This window comes from Notolepis coatsorum (genome assembly GCF_963971535.1).
Source record: "Notolepis coatsorum genome assembly, chromosome: 10".
Classification (NCBI taxonomy): Eukaryota; Metazoa; Chordata; class Actinopteri; order Aulopiformes; family Paralepididae; genus Notolepis; species Notolepis coatsorum.
In genome coordinates, this window is record NC_140174.1 from 54,805,447 (window position 1) to 54,821,835 (window position 16,389).

The window sequence follows — 16,389 nt, forward strand, 5'->3', positions numbered from 1 at the left end:
CGTTAGCTGGCAGATCAGAACTAGATCATGTCGGCTACTAGCCAAAAAGCAGCATGGAGGGTGATGAAGATAGGTAACGTTACGCATCCAATTGCTGTCCTATGTGACATTGAAACAGCAGCACCACAATGTGAAACTTGACACATAATTTTTTTTTTTACTTGACCCACAAAGAACAATGTCAAGCTGCCAGAGAAAAACGTTTGCTGGCTACCTCAAGAGAGAATATGTGGTGATGGAAGCTCATTTCAAGGCCACACTTGAGAGGTAGACTTTGTTTCCACCACAGCTGACATCTGGACATCAGAAGCTAAACAGGTTGTACATAACTTTTTTCAGGAAGGGGGGGGGGGGGGGGGACAGGAACCGGGCCCTCCCTGGTTTAGACCAATCAGGGCCTGTTCAGGCGTGATTGAAGTTATCTTCAGCCTCATACTTTTGTGTTGTATTGAGTGAACTAACTGAAAGGGAACCAACACTGCATGTCGCAGGGTACGATATCCATATACAGATCATGAATTACCCTTTAGATTAGACAGTGCAGAGCTGACAGATCTAGTGTTCCTGTTAAAGGTAAAATCCGTAATGTCGTCAAACAGCGACCTCTAGGCAAAATATGACAATATGGTACTGCGCTTTGTTTACAGTTTTTGTCTGATGGTGTGGATTGGATTTCAGTGAGTATATGGGGGAGCAGTTGCCATTACTGGCCAGTGGCCACACATCAGGCTCTGCCAAGAGAGGAGAGACTTCAACCCACATGTCAGACCAAAACAAAAAAGTAAACAAAGCGCAGTACCAAGCAGGGATATTTTGCCTAGAGGTCGCGGTTTAATGGCATTACAGATTATACCTTTAAGTTGATGAAATACTGCAGGAACTGAACACGCGTGTATGGCGTATGCTTTCACTCATAGCATTTCACATAAATGTAGGCCTAAATATCAGCACCGCCAAAAGAAAAGCAACAACTTAGAAATCAATCAACTTGGCCCGTCCAGACCCCACAGTCAAAGCTTTCAGAAATAGCCATACTTTTTTTATATATATATATATATATATATATATATATATATATATATACCAAATATATATATAAAGAGGGTCTTTTACACAGCATAACCCAAAAAAAGGATCGGATAAGAGATTTAGTCATGCAAGGTAATGCTTCCACAAACATACAGCACATACGCAGTAGATCAAATCACTTTGCAAGTAATGGTTCTTCTCCAACCCATCTGAAAGCCTAACCGCTTTCACTCTGAGCACTGTGCTATATGTGCTGTATATATTTAACCCCTGTCCCACTCAAAGGCATTAGTGTCTGAATATGAGCTTAGCTGTAAATCTATAAATTGAACTCCCATAAACAAAGGCTCCCTCCACAAGCCCAGGCATGTACAGTAGGCTAATGTGTTCCATTGGAGAATAAATTGTTTCTCTGTTCTCTGTATAATAAGGTTTTTATTCATTCAGGAGAGTCATTACAGATTTCTACATACATTATTAATAGTCCAATTTTAGAAATCGTAATACTCCTCTTCATGAACCTTGGTTCTGAATTATTATTATTTATTTTAAAGTCCATTAAAGTCACCTGAAAGATAGGGGTATCTCAAGTGCTCAAAGCCCTTTTTAAACTCATATAGTACCTACAATTGTACACGACAGTAAAGGAAACAAGTACATACTTTGCTGTGTACCACCAAAAAAAAATATAAAAAAAAATCACATCGTCTACTACTGTAAACAACATGTCTTAAATTCTGCACACTATCTTGTCCATTTCAATACACATAATTGTACAATGAACTAAGAAACTGGTTGTCTACAATTCAACTGTACTACAATACAAGTCAGTCCTGTTTATTTTCAAAGTAAGCACAAAACTATTTCATGAGCTCTAAATAAAAGAAAATATTTTTTACTTTTGTCTCTTTCGTACATTGACACAGATGAATCCTATGTAGACATTTCCCCTCAAAAGCAAGAAGCACTACTTCAAGTTGTATCAACACTTACAACCTTAGTTGCCCTGTGCCTGGCCTTCTATAAAACTGTGGGTTTTTAAAGGTTTTATTTGAAATGCATGATCACTTTGTGCTAAATAATTCTTGCATACAGTTCCCCCTTTGTCAAAAGCCCTTGTCACCCCGTCATCAAAACATAAATGTTCAAAAACATCAAGTATGCTGTGGAAAAGCAAGCTGCAGAAGATCATCTACACATCCAAGCATAATTCCAGATTCCAGATAGAGATTTCTTTCATTTGTGCCACGCTGCCTCCCCAAATCAATTGAACCAAATTTCACACTCTCTAACGTCACTTAAAAGTTGCGTTCGTGGCAAGTTGGAACTGGGACGTTTCCAATATAATGACCCGGGAACTCTTGAGCTCCGGTGTTTCAAGCATTCAGGTGGGAAACACCATAGATATATAACACTAGATGGCTCAAGGCGGCCTTCCTGCGTAGTTCACCAGCGGCCATCTTGCCTGAGTGGACTGCTGCTTTAAGGTGATGATCTGCACAAACAAAAGTCTCTTAACTCGCTGAAATCTTGACAAACGGTTTGGTTTATTACAAACGTTATTAAGGTGGCTATGATTCTTGCATGGAAGAATTTTTTTTTTTATAATTTCTTATTTTTTATATGAAATTCCATTATATGTATGCAGTGTGATAACTACATCTGACATTTTTAACAAACCAAACGGTTAAACATTTAGCAAGCTGTGATTATTTCAATAGTACAGTACATGCACCATAGACATGCATGTTATGAGTGGGCGTGCTCCACCCACACAAGATGGCCGCCATGTGGCAATGTCGGTCTCCATTGGCCAGCAGCGCGGATGAGTCATCTAGTGATATATATCTATGGGCTATGACTGGGTGGGTGCTAGCTAGTATTATAGAACTGCCAGAGCAGCTAGAAGTATGTGGCATACTCAAAACAAGTGTTTCAGAGTTGAGACTGCAAGCTAGACCTGACATGCCGTCGAACCGGCAACCTCTAGGGCCAACGACAATACCACTTTTGCCTAGAGGTCACTGTTTGATATGATAGTATTTACAGATTCTACGTTTAACATGACGTCACAGAACGTCAAGTCGGGAGATATCAGAGCTCTACAAATATCCTGACTCTCCTGCTCAAGAGGTGAGAGTTCAGTGGTCATTTCAAGAGGCATTTTATTCTGAGATATGGGACCGGAAATATCCCAGTTCTGACTTTCCATCAACAGAGAAATGGATAGGAGAGTAATGTGATAGGTCAATTGAATAGACATTTGGACTATCTCAAACCCTGCCCTCTTTTCTTAATCCTCTAACGCGATTGGAGCGTTAAGAAAAGAGGGCAAGGTATTGAGATAGGTCAATTCAACATTCACCCCACACTGAAGCCCGAATGCTGCTGCGTGTCTAGTGCCATGTTCTTTTTACCCTCCCCTCCATGATTGGTTGGTTTCGCCATCATGTCACACAGAATAGTTTAAAACATTTTCCAGTCAGTCCACTATATCAAACCCCCCAAAAAGTTTTCAAATTCTAAAGTATTCTGAAACAGTCCATCATGGATCTAGACACAACATAGCAGATCATTTTGGCAGAGCGTAGATGTACAATCACTGGTTAGACCACATTATGACTAGACAAATTTCACAAACCTGGTCTAAAATAAGTGCTTCTATTCAGAGACACTTTACGAGCACAGGCCAAGGTCTACTCTAGAGGCTAACCGTACTCACGCACTGGACTAACACCCATAAATCCAACAGCTGTACGATGGTCGGATGTACAACAAACAATTTACATGTCGGCGCCGTCTATAGAAAAAGAAAATCTTTCAAGGAACAAGATTTCCATGACCTCCGAAATTTGCACCACTTGCCTTGAGGTTCCAAACTGAAACCTATATTTGACTGGACCGTGATTATGCTGATGGAACGCAGCAGGACGCCGGTTTACAGATTACAGCATTTGAATGAAAAATTATGAGAATGTAGGCCTCGAGAGCAGATTCTGATCTCAAACCAGTTTGCGTATACACAAGTCATACTGAACGTATTCCTGGATCAGTACCGACTGCCCCTATTCACAGAGGCTTTGCGCGCCAAGGCCCAGACGACTGCAGAAAGGAAAGCTTGCCCTGGCACAAATCGGGGACAAAAGAGGTCCAAATATGGAAATGGTATAATAAGAGTTCCTTGACTTTCCCAGCTGGCCCCTGCGAGCATGTGTGGTGAAGGGGCTAAATTTAAAACCCTGCGGTCCCTCGTGTCTCGCCGCTGCAGTGGTCCCCAGCTTCCAGACGTCTCGTTGAGCTACCGGATCTCTCCTTCCATAACCAGAGAAAGCCTTTGGAAATAGAGGAGGACTTGTGGGAGGAGGAATGACGCTGAATAAATACAGCAGTACATAATTACAAAAAAAGGAGACGACCTCCGTGACTCGCTGTCAAAAGTGCATCTGGCTGAGTGAAAACTGTCTAAGTGCGTCCGGCTGGGGTGAAAACTGTCTTAAGTGCGTCTTTCAGTTCCTTAACACTCGACGGACTCCTTGTTTCTACAGCAGCACTCCACACATGTTTTCACACCGCGCCCACTTCCTTCTTCCACGTTGTTAATAAGCACAACTCAGTACAAATCTCCATAACGTTATAATGTCTGTTTCCTGTGTGTGGGGAGGAGGGGGGTGGGGGTTGTACTGTGGCGGCATCCCCGATAGGCTTCACTTAGATGGCTGCTCAGCATTGCTGGAAGCCAAAGAGCCATGGATCCTCCTGGGCCCCAGGCCAAAAGGCAGAGGCCTGATACTGTGTGCTCAGGGTGCTCCACGGGGACATGGGGGGGGTGTGTGTTGGGGGGGGGGGGGGGGGGGGGGGGGGTCGGTGGGTGGGAGGTGTCCTCTTCCACCCTCGTCAGTACTTATTTATCCCGAAGATCCTCACACCGTGGAGCTGGGGAAGCTTGGGGATGAGCACGGTGAGCAGGGAGACTGTGTTGACCACGAAGTGGGCGCGGTCATATTTGGTGTAGAAGCTGGTCAGGATGTACCTGGGAGGAGTGAAAGGAGAGAGGGAGAAGGAAGGGGGTGGGGTGCAAACGGAATGGCTAAATTAGTGGAAATACCGGACTTGATTTAACCCTTTAAGCACCCCTGGACTGGTACCAATAATGCAATTGGTATAGTAGCCTGGTTTTGCTCACAAACAAAAGCATTAGAATCAGGAGATCGTGTGAGTTAGAATGTGGATAAAAATGGTTCTCACCATTGAAACTTAAGAGGAAATGAAGTTAAGCACAAGCTTAAAAAGGTTACATTTAATCCCTTTAAGTTTCTCCCTCAAGCAGCTTCAGAGTACAAACAGCTTTATCTGTATCCTACTCTATCTGATGATTCATACATCCTCTGAATGGGGACAATGTGTGACCGGTGACCGGAGTGCTCATCTGAGACCAGTCATAGTGAGGTTTATATGATCATGTGACCTGAGCAGTCTGATCCTAGGTCAGTACACTCCCAGTCTTAGCTGTGTGAGAAGTATATATATATATATATATATATATATATAAAATAAGAGAAGTGCTCGATTGTTCTCGTTTTGTCACGGACGTCTTCACTATTGGAGCTGTCAAAAAGGGGCTATTTCAGTGCATGTCCAAGTTTATTTCATTGCGACAGCTCAGAACAGAATTACAACATCAATGAATGCCATCACAGCTAAAACACAGACAGGATGTTGAAATGCCCAGTCTATGGAGACGCTGGGCTTGCCTGTTCGAGCCCAGCGATCCACATTGCTTTCAGTTTAGCTGGTCGTTCATACTAATACACATTGGCCGTATTAGGGGGTGGGAAACTGATGGGTGGGGATCGGGCGTTGTGGACAGCGACTCCTACAGGTCGGTTGGTGCGCCTGCGCAGTAGAATCAGGAAGTGTCAGGGGCAGCGTGAGCCTCCCACGCGTTACTCCTCGACACTGAGAGATCGAGCTGCGCAGGTGAAAAGATGCGACTGCTGTTACCTCAAGTACCGGAGGGGACTTGTGCTATGTATGACTTAGTCCACATTGCAGCCGGCTTGTGGGAGGCAAGAAACAGCGTTTGTGACAGGGGAGGGCTGAATTGGATGATACGAAATTGGGATGGGAGAAAATATAGAAAATGGGAGAAAAAAGTGAAAAAAAAAAAAAAAATGCCCAGTCTAAAATCCCTGAAGTCTTTATTGGGAGAATGGATCGGTAAACAGGCCCATCAAAATTCAGAGTGAGCATTGGCTCTTAACGGAACACAATGCCAACATTATGGGAAATGTGCTTACCATCTTTTCTGAAGAAGATAGATATCAATTTTCCTCTCTGTGCGTTCAGTAGAAAGCTATCCGGCTGCAAGCTAGCCTAGCTTAGCACAAATTAATGGAAGCAGATATGGATCAGCTAACCTAGCTTGAAACTCCAAGAAAGGTGTTTTTTCTTTTTATTTGTTCTACTGAATGCAGAGAGGAAATTGGTATCTATCTAAAAGACGGTACGCACATTTCCCTTAATGTTGGTGTGGTTCTAAAATGAGCACTCACCATGGGAGCTCGGTGTCAACCAGTAGGGAGGCATTAGACACAGAGAGAAATACTACCAGAGTCAATAAATCAGGAGGGGAAGAGGAAACCAAACATTGTTGATTCAAGGTTGATTGCATTTTCAGACTGCACTGTACTCTTAATTGCACAGACCATTGGGGGGCTGTGAATCTAAAATGAGCCAGTGTACATCCTGTCCACTAAGGCACACGGTCATGTCATAAACACCTTTGAAAGACGGAGACAGATGTGCTTGTTTCCCTGCTGGAAAGTGGTAACTTTAATTTATTTATTTTTGGGGTGGGGGGCGGTGGCGTCTGGGGTATGTTTCTGATCAATCAACGTGGTTTTTATGTGCATATAACCATATGAAACACATTTGTGTGTATATGCAGGCTATATAATGCATTATTAGCAGGCGTTTTAAGTCTAAATGGGTTAAGGTAATAATTTTTTATAATAATTTTCTCCAGCATTGCAAAATTACAATGGTGATCAACGGTGATCAACAATGGTGATTTATCTATGCTTCACGCCATCCCAAAGGCAGCTGGTACATTAAAGCTTCTGAATGCTGAATACCGATTAAACATAATGTCTATAAATTATGAAACAATACTTTAGCATTAAAGGGCCACCTTAATCCTATTGTTCTGTAACTTGTGAGGAGGTGTGATCATCTGACATGAGACTTACCAACGTGATCTGTGTCTCAAGAGCTCGGACACATCGGGCCCCAACGAAGTGCGTGGGGTGACGTCAGGCCTCTAGTGAACTACAGACACTATTTCCTCAACTATTTTCGACTGGAGTAAACGTGGGCTCTCGAGACACAGAACAAGTTGGTACATCTTATGTCTCATTATGACATGTCCTCCTCACAACAGAATGACAGGATTTAAGTTAAACATTACCAAGAATGCCCCTTTGATTTAGTGCAACTGGAAAAGGTTGCTGTTGTTGTTATTTTGAGTGCAGATTCATGTATTTCTGTCTGAAACCCTTTGACACAAAGATGGGAAGAAAGATCGAAGCCTGTATCTCAAAATGGCTATTTTGCTATTACAAACCATGTAGGCAGATCACAAAAATGTACATACCCTAAAAGTAGCAAAAATTCTCACTTTTCTATTGTTTTGGCGACATCTATTGGTGATAAGTGACCATAGCTGTTGCATGTTTGCACTGTATTGACTTGCTTTCCATCTTATAGATCCATGCTAACTACGGAGTCAGGTCGCATTCACACCAGAGCTGTTTGGTCCGCTTTAAACACACCAGAGTTAATTTCCTCGGATAGTCCGCTTGGTTTGGGGTAGTGTGAAAGCTCATTCAAACTCTGGTGCGGACCAAAAAAGCTAACTCTGGTCCGCCTGAAAACGTACAGTAGGTCTCGGTTCGCTTCCAAGTGAACCCTGGTGCGTAGCATACTTTTGTGGTGTGAATGCTCATCGGACCAAACGCAAGACCAAATATAGGAAGTGACCCGATAAACTGTGCATCTTGAGTAGAAGGAAACAAAACAAACACCACAGCGCGCACTGCAAAACAAGCATGCGTGGAACATGTCTCGTGGACAGACGTGGGCGAATGAGGAGGTAAAAGCCCTGATAGAAATATGGTCAGACGAGCTAATTAAACAGCTGCTTGTGGCCACTCACAAAAACAACGAGGTGTACAAGTTGTTTAGCGAGAGAATGATGGCAATGAGATTCAATCGAACAATCGACCAATGTCACATCAAAGTTAAATAAACTGCGTCAGCATTTCAGCAATATATGAGAATAATGCATGTGCGCTGGGCTGTTCCGGGGTATAATGTGGTGTGTGTGTGTATGTGTGTGCCCTGGGCTGGGCTGCTTCGCAGAATAATGTGGTGTGTGTGTGGTGTATGTGCGTGCGCTGGGCTGCTTCGCAGAATAATGTGGTGTGTGTGTGCGCTGGTGCACTTGACAAATTGCAGTTGCAACTTCACCCCCCCCCCACAGAGTCCACCAAAATATATGTGAAAGCGACCTTAGTCTTCTATTCATTCCAAATAAACTGCAGTTGCTGCTGGTGACGTAAAACGTATCACTTCCTGTTTGCCAGATGATTTTCCCAGGAATGTCCTACCAGACACCAGTGTCTACAACAGCCAAGAACAGCAAATGTAAAAGCATTCATGAATTAGGTATATGTAGAATCGATATTGTGTTATATCAATTGGTGCTAGAGGGTGGTAAAATAGACATTTATTTAGATGAAATGTTTGAGGTTGAGTAAATAAATATATAATAATAATAATAATAATAATAATAATAATAATAATAATAATAATAATAATAATAATAATAATAATAATAATAATAATAATAATAATAATAATAATAATAATAATAATAATAATAATAATAAAAATAATAATAATAATAACCTATAGTTAACCCACTTGCTCTCCTTTTACTGTTACAGAAGAGTCTTAGGAAACAGGAGGGTGTGTACTTATCAATCGCTATGTTAGAACATACAGTAATGTGCGTCTGGGGTGGATGCAGAACAGCAAGGGGTCATAATATTCAAAGTGGGAATGCAATGCATCTCTTTCCAGAGTCCTGCTGGTTGACAGGGGCAGGAAGGGGTAGAAAAAGGGGGGGGGGGGTCCTGCTGGGATTTCAGGTCACCCAGAATAAATAGCACATACAGCTTTAGAAGTGCAAGACGAATGGACACCATAGCCGCCCTCTCTCTCTCCATAAGTTCATTGTTTATTTCATTAGGATATAGTATTAAAAAAACACAGTATATTATCCTAATTCAATAATAAGCACTTAGCGTTTTCTCCAGAGCCAGACAAGAAGATAAAAGATACCAATTTCCTCTCTGTGCGTTCAGTAGAAAGCTATTTGGCTGCAAACTAGCCTAGCTTAGCACAAATGAATGGAAGCGGATACGGACCAGCTAGCCTAGCTGTTGGCCCAACAAACATGTCTCCCTGCGTTTTAAGCTAAGCTTGCAGCCGGATAGATTTGTACTGAACGCACAGAGAGGAAATTGGTATCCATCTTCTTGTCTGACTCTGAAGAAGACGGTAAGCGCATTTCCCACAATGCTGGCATGTTCCTGTAAAAACCTATGGAGAGAGTTGTCCACTCATCTTCCACCTCTTGAACTACAGCGTGTTGCACCTCTGCTGCTGAATAGCACATTAACCGGTTAACCATCTGTAGTGTGGTAGTGAAAGGTTAACCGTCTATAGTGTGGTAGTGAAATGTTAACCTTCTGTAGTGTGGTAGTGAAAGGTTAACTTTCTGTAGTGTGGTAGTGAAAGGGTTAACCTTCTGCCGTGTGGTAGTGAAAGGGTTAATATTGCATTTGCATTCAGACAGCTGGCTGAGGGATCACCATCTAGAGTCCAGTTGTCTCCCCACAAGGAGATCCAAAATGACTCCTGATTTGCTAGGACAGCTGGTTCCACTAATCTTCGTGAAAAAGTGGCGCCCAGCGCTTCGCCGTTGTTGTTCTTGCTAAGCTGGTAACGCGTTATCTCTTGTTGCTCCCTGATAAGGTCAATAAAGAAGGCACAATGTCCCTATTACAGAGGGTCCTTGAAACATCCACCACTCTGAGACAGACCATACTACACTGTCGAATGATTTTCCGTATTTTGTCTCTTCTGTGAACTCATACTGTAATAGTTTTGTCATAACCAGACTTGCAGACTCCTGTATTTCTGATTCTGGCCTCACTCCTTCAATACATCAAGCGCCAATGACGATTTTCCTGCGATATTATGGGTATACTTTCTGATTCACAGCTCTAAGCCCTACATTTACTGTGGATATAATATCTCAAACAAACATTATGTGAGCCCACAAGGGTTCAATTTCCAGAGAGTTGTCTATGTTTATAGGTATTAACTTAACTGACCAAGAGATCATTGACATACTACAATGTAGATTCTGTTTTATGGTGGATTGCACACAAAGTAAAGTCTCAGCAAGCTTTCAGTCAGCTCATACAGACAGGAGTGTGACCCCATCGACTTTGCAGTGGTTTATGGCTAACTATGCGGAGCTAAGTATGAGCAACAACTTGGATTGTGCAGAGAAAGGATTCGACAACAACATTGTTGGAAAGTGAGGAAATAGGGCCACGGTTCCAAAAGCCCTGAACCCTGGCACTGGCACTTACAGGACGATGGGGATGATTGTGAGGAACTTGCGCGAGGCGGTGAACTGCAGGCCGTAGTCCATCTGCTCCCAGTGTGTGAGGAGGCGCGCCTTGCCCTGGTCCGGGGTCTCGAAGGGGGTTCCTTTCACCGTGTGGAGCAAGAGGTACATGCACTGAAACAAGACAGAATAACATAGATGATGGCAGACCTCTCTTCACCTCCAGAAAGATGACCACATCGGTAGGAATTAGCGGTGTTAACGACAAACACATTTTCAGATTCTATAGACATTTTTATTCTTTAGGTGTTAAAATGCACTACAGAGCTCCAATTATATATTATATGTCTATAAATATTACACAGCTTGATTTGTGTGTGTGTGTGTGTGTGCGTGCGTGCGTGTGTGTGCATAGCGTACCCCCCCCCCCCCCCACACTATGCTGATAGGATACAGGCAGGTGCCTAGTTTAGACACCCTGGGAAAAGAGGAGTATCATCAATACATTTTTAAATATTGATACTAAAGTATTGCATGTAAATCCTTTCGAATTTTTCGATTCTATATTGAGATCGTTACACCCCTAGTAGGGATGCAATGGTACAGGTATTACTATATCAGATGTTATCATTCTGACTTGAGAGACACTAGGTGGGGGTTTGTGAGCGAGGCTGATGTGAGGTTACCACGACAGAGGATACCTCTGCCCTCTCTTCTTGATCTTCCAATCACAACTGTTGCTGTCCGAGAGAGGCAACAGTTGTGATTGGAGGATCAAAAGAAGAGGGCGGAATTTGAGATAGGTCTAATAAACAGGGAGGACCTACCTAAGCAGAGTCAGACGGAGTGTCCTGGATTTACAGGTCGACTGCGCTGCAGTGCTAATGTAGCATATCTCCGAGTGCCATTCTAGTTTGTGTATATCACTGCTACACAGTAGGTAGTGTGTATGGCTGTCCCGAATGCTTCAAAGCTTCAATTACTGTAATGGTAATCAACGCCCAAATGAACCGCTAACTGCGCGGCTGTGGTCACTGCGTGTGTGTGTGTCTGAGAGAGTGAATGTGAGGCATAAGATGTGAAGCGCTTTCAGTGGTTGGAAGACTATAAATGCAGTCCCATTTACCATTTATTTGTGAGAACGAAGAGAAAAATAAACATATCTACCCCATATCTCTCATCTACCCACCGCATTGAAACTGAAGACTGAGGTAGTGTGACTATTTAGTGAAGCTTCAGTTATTAGCCGATAACTACTATCGAGGCGTCAAAACCAAAATAAATGGTCATCAGGATAGCCCAGGTAGTATTATATAGGTATCAGCATTCAGACGTGGCAAAGTTGTGCCAAGTGCCTACATTTTAACTAGCTATTCCCAGAGTCCAAATGAAGGGAATTGGATTTGTCCAGGGTTAGCGAGGTTAGGAGAGGTCCAATGAACAGTGCGGCAGAATTATATACAAAAAAAAAAGAAACACGTATTTGGAAAATGATCACATGTTAACTGACGCTGGACTGTTCTGTTAAAGGTACACTATGTCGTTTTGGGAATCAGAGACATTTGAAGGTGTGTTTTCACAACAGAATATATATAAATGGCTGCATTTATATATCGCTTTTATCAAAAGCGTTTTACAATTTGTTCCTCGCATTTTACCCATTCACTCACACATTCACACACCGACGGCGGAGGCAACCATGCAAGCTGCCGACCTGCTCATCAGGAGCAATTAGGGGTTAAGTAAGGGTCTTGCTCAAGGACACTTCGACACGCTGGAATCGAACCGGGAACCTCTGGATTACCAGACGACTGCTCTACCTCCCGAGCCACTGTCGCCCCCGTACAGAATACAAACTGTTCCCAGGAACACCGTTTGAGGCGAGAATGCATCCTGAAAAGTTACTGTTTCACTGTTGTCGGTAAGGAAGGGACCGCAAGTTTTCCAAATGTAAACAACCCCCCCCCCCCCCCCAAAACTGCATAGTGAACCTTTAAAGTATCTCCTTCTGATACAAGGAGATACAAGTCAGCATCTGGTGATATCATCTAAAGAGGAGGATTGTGCTCCTATACCTCAGCTTGGACAATTGTAACGCTAGCGGTGACATCTTTGTCGCCAGTTTATTCATATAAACACATGCCACCAATATCAGGAAGCAGTGAGTGTGCTTTTCCTTCCTTTTCTGCAACCCTTCAGTACAGCCCTCTCCCCATAGCCTGCATGTCATACACAGAACCTCAGATTTAACGACAGGTCTTGAAAAGGCAAAGCTGGGCGATGACACATTGATAGAGAGGCAGTATTACAACTCCGGATTTCCCCTTTTTTTACTGACCAGGTTATGGAGGAGGTTGGTCAGGGTCCAGACCGTGGGGACGCTGGCGAAGGGAATGCTGAGCAGGATGACGTGCAGCAGGCCGATACCCAGGATGTAGGAGAGCCAGATCCCCCTGCTGTTCATCACCCGCGTGTTGGGGTTCACCTCGCTGTGAGCCGTGCCCACGTTCATGGTGGTGGCGCCGCCTCGACGTCAGCTGCTTTTACTGTAGGATGAATGTAAACATTTATTAAAAAAAATTTTTACTTATGCACAAATGAACAGGTATGCATGGAATCGACTGAATGGGTTTGCAAGTTTTGAGTATGCCTAGCTAGTAAGCTGCTGCTGCTGGTGGACCAAGAACTAGGCCTTGAGATGCACAGAGAGGTCAGAGGTCTGCTACCTTTACTTAATAAATTGAAGGCCTAAGTATGTGGTGCCACTCAACTGGTGACAAGCATGGGCTACTGTAAGATTAGAGGGAAACAATAGCAATAGAATTGGAGCTTTATTATGCAAACGCAAAAGAACATAATTGTATGCCCACTTAATGTACTGTCAACAGACCAGCGGCGTATTTAGACCACTATCACTAGGGCACGTGCCCTAGTGATGATCATCTGTGCCCCAGTGATAAAAAAAAAAAAAAAAAAAAAATGTTTTTTTTTTTTATTTTTTTTTTAACAAATGCTTTTTTATTTTCCCTTTTTTAACATGATCAAATGGTCATTTAACATGATCAAATAATTATTATAATATTTTTTACTTCGCTTTGAAATATTATAGTGAAATATTTTGCACTGCATTTATCTTGTTGAAATCCTCCAACAGGCTCTTTTTTGTAAGTTGACTGGTTTGCACACCAATAATACAGTGCAATAATAGAATAGTAGAATAGATAGTAAAATTATGCAATAGAATGGCCAGAGTAAAATAGTGCTACAGTACAATCAACAGCGGGGTGTATTAGAAGGCTATGGTGAAGAGGTACGTTTTTAGCTTATTTCTGAAAATATTAAGAGATCTAGCTTCCCTAATGTCCATAGGTAGTGTGTTCCATAACTTTGGTGCATAGTTAGCAAAGGCTGCATCCCTGATTTTCTTTAGACTGTGGCTTGGAACCTTCAATAGACCAGTAGTAGATGATCACAATGTTTATACTTTGTATATAAGGAGGAGGACCTTGAAATCAATTCTAAATGTTACCAGAAGCCAGTGTAGGTTACTTACTTGTAACTTCGGGTTTGATCCAAGGAGTAAGTTGCCCCATATTGCTCTGTAACATTTCTCTTTTTGTTATAGGACCGACTAGTAGGATTTCAGTTTTGCCCTCATTTAATTTTAGGAAGTTGTTCGTCATCCATTTGTTTATTGCTAAGAGACAGGCGGAAATGGAGTTTATAGCTGTGTGATCATTTGGTTCAGCGGAGATGTACAATTGTGTGTCATCTGCGTAACTATGGAAACATACATTGTGCTTTCTAATGATGTCTCCTCAATGTTCAATGTTCAATGCAATGTTCAATGCAAGTAAAGCACTTTAAACTTTAAGTATGACTAAATGCTTTATTGACTATATATATAGTAACTGTTCCAAAATGCATAGATTTCTATGTATTTTAGGGGTTTGGGTGGCTAGCTCTTTTTAATATAAATGTCAGATTGTTTTATTTATTTCATAGATTTCTATGCATTTCAGGAGTTTGGGGGGCTGGCTCCCCAAAATAATTAAATAACATAACCCTAACCTAACCCTAAAACCGAAATAAAGTTAAAAAAAAATAGTTACAAAATCCACCCATTTTCGCCCACAAACCGGCCAAAACCGGCCAAATTTTTTTCGCGGTCGCGCTACGCGCTCCCGCTTCGTAGTTGTTGGTGCCCTTCTGTGCCCTACTGAAGTGCTGGGTCTAGATACGCCCCTGCAACAGACTGACAATCCAACGTGTATGACATGACTTTGGAGGAGGTAAAAGTGGGTGAAATTGACCTTTGATGTGCAGAGTTAAGCAAGTGTGTATCTGTGAGGGTAATTGATTGACGAGAGTAAACAAATGTAGCCAGCAGTGATCATTCTGACGTGGTGGTAGCTACAAAGTTGCAAAACAGAGATGATTTGTCACTATCCCGAGACACTTACAAGAATCCTTTCTACATTTGAATTGTTGTGCACGATGAAAGTCAAAATGGCACAAGTCCGTGTAACTATCTATGTAAACAAGTAAATAAACCATTATACTCACAGGAGAAAATGGCTTCAACTCCGAACTATTCTGACACACTAGTCCGTTATCACTGTTTTCCTCTTGTCGATGCATCCAGTTATATAACTGATACTATCCCTGTGTGAGATGGCAAGATTATATCGTTTCGATTAGTCATTCAACGCCATCTTTTCTCTTCCTCGCGCAGCGATAATTGTATCCCCCTGCTCACAGACATGAAATCAAGCAAGACATCTCCACTTTTTGTCAGTCTTCCTTCGAACAGCTGGTGACAACACAGCACAGTTCACGATAGAACGTCATCACCTTCGGAGGTCCACATTTTCGGTGAAAAGGATTTTCATCGCATTTCATTTCGATTGGTGCGTTGCTGTCACGTGGCCGGAGTCGACCAATCAAACTGCGATGCGTTGAAACTCTGCGAAAACGCCCCCTTTCAACGTCACAGTTGTGGGAGGGGACAGACAGAGGGCATGATAGTGAGATATTTGGTTGTGTTATTACATGCATTTTAGGCAATAATACCATAGGCAATAACCTCAAAAAGAACAAAAAATATCATCTCTGACCTGAGATGAATTGAGAGTGTATACTATATCTAGTTATCTGTGGCAGTGCCTATGATTTACCATGAGCAAAAATGTAGGCCTCCTCTTATCAGTTGACAAGTTTTGCCGGTGAGATCATTTAATCAGAGTAGCCTTTCGGCTCTACTCGAAAGCTGACATCACTCTGGTTAACATTTGATATCTGCGTACAAAAGGGGGCCCTTGACTCCTGTATCCAGGGAGTGGGGTGGCCTCGCTGGAGGCGGCGAGAGTGAATGACAGGACCGATGCTCCAGACACAAAATCAAAGAACATCAACAGTGTCATGTTCTAGATCCCCAGATAAGTCCAAACACTAATTTAGGCCCGTCGTAGCCCTAGGCCCGGAGGGGGGAGGGGGGTCAGATATGTTCCCTTCACATCCATGGTTATTTGATAGCCACGGTTAGTGAGGGGACCCCGGTGATGAGTGGCATCAAACAGGTTAGTCCAGCTGACACACAGTGTTTCTCTCTTGTTCGTAGCCTCGGGTGCCTCGGCCATGTGAGTGATGTAAACCTA

The 16,389-nt window shown here is 42.7% G+C and overlaps 1 protein-coding gene across 1 annotated transcript; it reads right to left on the minus strand.

Annotated features, from left to right (window-relative positions):
- Window positions 1-1,840: 1,840 nt before the first annotated feature.
- Window positions 1,841-15,595, minus strand: ormdl3 (ORMDL sphingolipid biosynthesis regulator 3). The gene is made up of 4 exons (XM_084323766.1): window positions 15,299-15,595; window positions 13,071-13,278; window positions 10,755-10,906; window positions 1,841-5,059 (listed from the first exon to the last, which is right to left on the minus strand). Exons 2-4 carry the CDS (start codon window positions 13,242-13,244, stop codon window positions 4,924-4,926), a joined length of 462 nt encoding a protein of 153 aa, XP_084179892.1. The 5' UTR covers window positions 13,245-13,278; window positions 15,299-15,595; the 3' UTR covers window positions 1,841-4,923.
- Between the last annotated feature and the right edge of the window lie 794 nt (window positions 15,596-16,389).

What these genes read in the sequence shown, in the direction of transcription:
- ormdl3 (XM_084323766.1), bottom strand. Translation starts at nt 13,244, where the DNA reads ATGAACGTGGGCACGGCTCACAGCGAGGTGAACCCCAACACGCGGGTG. An exon ending in CCAACCTCCTCCATAACCTG is followed by an intron (nt 10,907 to 13,070) that starts GTCAGTAAAAAA and finishes GTCTTGTTTCAG; the next exon opens with TGCATGTACCTCTTGCTCCA. An exon ending in ACAATCATCCCCATCGTCCT is followed by an intron (nt 5,060 to 10,754) that starts GTAAGTGCCAGT and finishes CACTCCTCCCAG; the next exon opens with GTACATCCTGACCAGCTTCT.